The sequence below is a fragment of the Lotus japonicus genome, chromosome 3 (genome assembly GCF_012489685.1).
Source record: "Lotus japonicus ecotype B-129 chromosome 3, LjGifu_v1.2".
NCBI classification, from domain to species: domain Eukaryota; kingdom Viridiplantae; phylum Streptophyta; class Magnoliopsida; order Fabales; family Fabaceae; genus Lotus; species Lotus japonicus.
In genome coordinates this window covers 2,983,547-2,986,313 of record NC_080043.1, presented here as the reverse complement: position 1 = coordinate 2,986,313, position 2,767 = coordinate 2,983,547, and the positions used below count along the sequence as shown (strand labels likewise).

The window sequence follows — 2,767 nt, the reverse complement described above, 5'->3', positions numbered from 1 at the left end:
TTGTTTAATTCTTATGAATCAAATGAAGTGTAAGAAGTAAGAACATCCCTAGCTAGCTAGCCTCCAAGCTAGTTCAAATTTAAGGGCAATTTGGCGGTTTAATTTGGCCTCTCATGTACCCACATGGTTGACCATGGTGTGTCTGTAAGGCCATTTGTCTCTTTGTTTGACGTAGTCATCCACAAATGATAAATGGTAAATGTCAGAGAGAGATCAAAGATAGCAACAAAACAATGTGTCAACGTAAAGTACAGAAACTAGGTATATAATTGTTATACAATATACGGTGCTTCACAAAAGATCAAAGAAATCATACACAAACTGATACTTTTAGTCAACAAACATGTGAAAGAACCAAACCATATTAATGGAACTGCAGCAAGCATGGATTAATGAAACAGCCTGAACTAGCAAGGCTCAGGTTTGCCAATAGGAATCTACACACCCTCTTATTGGAAAAGTTCAAGAGATAATTAAATGCAAGGAATCAATATTGATCTCATCAGATATATAGGTACTCCCCCCACTGCTCAATTATATACACATAGAATATTAATTAACCTACTATAAATGCAGTACTAATGTTCAAGACTCGGTACATGTTTGATTGATTTCCCTCAGATGAGGTTTCAAATATGAGTTTTGTGTATGAATTTCAGATTTGAGTCTTGTGTTTGAAAAATAACTGCATTTGGAGAACTAGTCTCACCAAAATATAGATACTTCAGCTTGAACAGAATTGACTCTGAGGAGGATGCCTGTATTAAACAAAAAGAAAAAGTTCAAGACTCCCAAGTTGAAGGAATGGTAGGTTTTGTGAGTACTTTGTCTGCTTGATAGAATGATGCTGCTGGTGATGAAGATGTTGTTGAGGATGGCAACGATGGCATAAGGGCACCAATGTCCTCCACTTGATTGACTGCTACAATTTGATCTTGTGCACAATTGGCAGGTGTAAAACACTGAACTTTTGCAAGAGCCTCATATTCTTGTGAAGCAGAAGAAAATGATTGGCTAAAAACTTTATCCTTAATTTCCTCACAGATGTTTGGCAGAATTGGTTCCACCAACTGACTTTCATAGTGCTGCCATGTACTTGGATTGATGTAGTTCTCAATAATGTAATGTGGGGTGGTGTCACTTTTGGCAATTTGGTTTTCTTGAGTTGGGTTAAGATGAACCAATGACCATGTATCTTCAAAAGAAGATGGAATATTGGATATTGGTACTGATTGTGGCATTGGATTCTGAATATGTAGGAAATTGGCATTGTAATTGTTAATGTCTATCTTGATATTCTCATTCTGATCAAAACTTGGTAGGATTGGCGGTGGAAAGGGAAGGTATAGCTGGTCAAGGTGATTATGGTGGGGGTTTAGGATCATAGGGTTGTGATCAGTTAAAGGGAAGAAACTTTCCAAGGAGCCATTGCCTGGTCCATGAAAATCAGAAAATGTGGAGGATATAGAAGGAACAACATCATGAGAAAGTAGCTTCTTCTTTATGCTGGAATTCCAAAAGTTCTTCACCTCATTATCTGTTCTTCCTGGTAGGTGCTTGGCAATTTGAGCCCACCTGTCCAATCAAACTCTCTTGTTCAGAAAAGTAAATAAAGAAAAGAAAAACCTTTTGATGTATAATGTTGAGATGTTGATCATGTATAGCATATGTTTTGATGAAGTTCTCTTTTCTCAGAAAATAATTTTGGAATTCGTAAGTGACTTAGATGCATTTTTCCCAAAATTGATTTTGTTTTCAGATTGTAGGAGAATTTTCAAACATTCATGTAAACATCAAGGAAGAAAATTAAGAAGGAAAAAAAACACTTAGCTACCACTACCAATATGTACCTGTTGCCTAGAATACTATGAAGTTCTATGATGAGGGCTGCTTCTTGAGGAGAGAAGCTTCCACGTTTCAAATCAGGTCTTAGATAATTTATCCATCTTAATCTGCAACTCTTTCCACACCTTTGAAGTCCTGCACTTACATTACATAGGAAGAAGCTCATGAGAATAAGGCTTAATTTGAGAAGAACCAAAGAATGAAGAAATTAAATGAAAACAAAGAGAGAATATATAAAGGGTTATAATGTAATGATTGCCTGCAAGTTTTGGGACAGAACTCCAACAACCATGTCCATAGGTAGTGATGTAGTTGATGAGCTTTTCATCTTCTTCAGGTGACCAAAGCCCTCTTTTGACCTTCTGCTTGTTGCAGCAAGAGTGATGCCCCATGATTGTGTCAAGGCACTAGCTAGTACAAACCAATGGGAAAACACAAAGAACAGTTTTGGTATTATATCAAAAATCAAAAAAGAAACAAAGATGAAAGGGATCACAAAGCTATAGGCTCTAGCTAGCTATAGCCCTAGGTTTGAAGAGGTTATATAAAAGTGTGAAAAGAATGGTGTGTGTGAGCAGAAAATGGTGAAGTAGGACTACACTGAGGTGGTGAATTTAATGTGGGAGATGCAGTGATGTACCCTCTGTGGTGTGGTGGCCCAGTTGTTAGGGTTTGTGGAAAAGGGCTAAAAGCTGTAGTGGGACTGCAAGAGTTGTAGGCCTTATAATGGATCCTCCTTTGCTCATTCTGGGGTGGGCTAGCTTGTACACGTGTCATGCATGCAGAGTGGTGGGACCTGCATTTGTGTTAAGAGATGTGCATGTTGGAGGACATGAGCAGATGAAGAAAGTTTTTTCAACAAGTTGGTGAAACTTGAACATGATTTGTTGCTGGCTTGCCAAATTTACCACGGTTTTGTCTT

At 37.8% G+C, this 2,767-nt stretch overlaps 1 protein-coding gene across 1 annotated transcript; it reads right to left on the bottom strand.

Annotated features, from left to right (window-relative positions):
* Positions 1 to 243: 243 nt before the first annotated feature.
* On the bottom strand, positions 244 to 2,465 carry LOC130742352 (MYB-like transcription factor EOBII). The gene is made up of 3 exons (XM_057594458.1): positions 2,105 to 2,465; positions 1,851 to 1,980; positions 244 to 1,575 (listed from the first exon to the last, which is right to left on the bottom strand). Exons 1-3 carry the CDS (start codon positions 2,235 to 2,237, stop codon positions 783 to 785), a joined length of 1,056 nt encoding a protein of 351 aa, XP_057450441.1. The 5' UTR covers positions 2,238 to 2,465; the 3' UTR covers positions 244 to 782.
* Between the last annotated feature and the right edge of the window lie 302 nt (positions 2,466 to 2,767).

What these genes read in the sequence shown, in the direction of transcription:
- LOC130742352 (XM_057594458.1), bottom strand. Translation starts at nt 2,237, where the DNA reads ATGGGGCATCACTCTTGCTGCAACAAGCAGAAGGTCAAAAGAGGGCTT. An exon ending in TTCTGTCCCAAAACTTGCAG is followed by an intron (nt 1,981 to 2,104) that starts GCAATCATTACA and finishes ATGTAAGTGCAG; the next exon opens with GACTTCAAAGGTGTGGAAAG. An exon ending in CATAGTATTCTAGGCAACAG is followed by an intron (nt 1,576 to 1,850) that starts GTACATATTGGT and finishes TTGATTGGACAG; the next exon opens with GTGGGCTCAAATTGCCAAGC.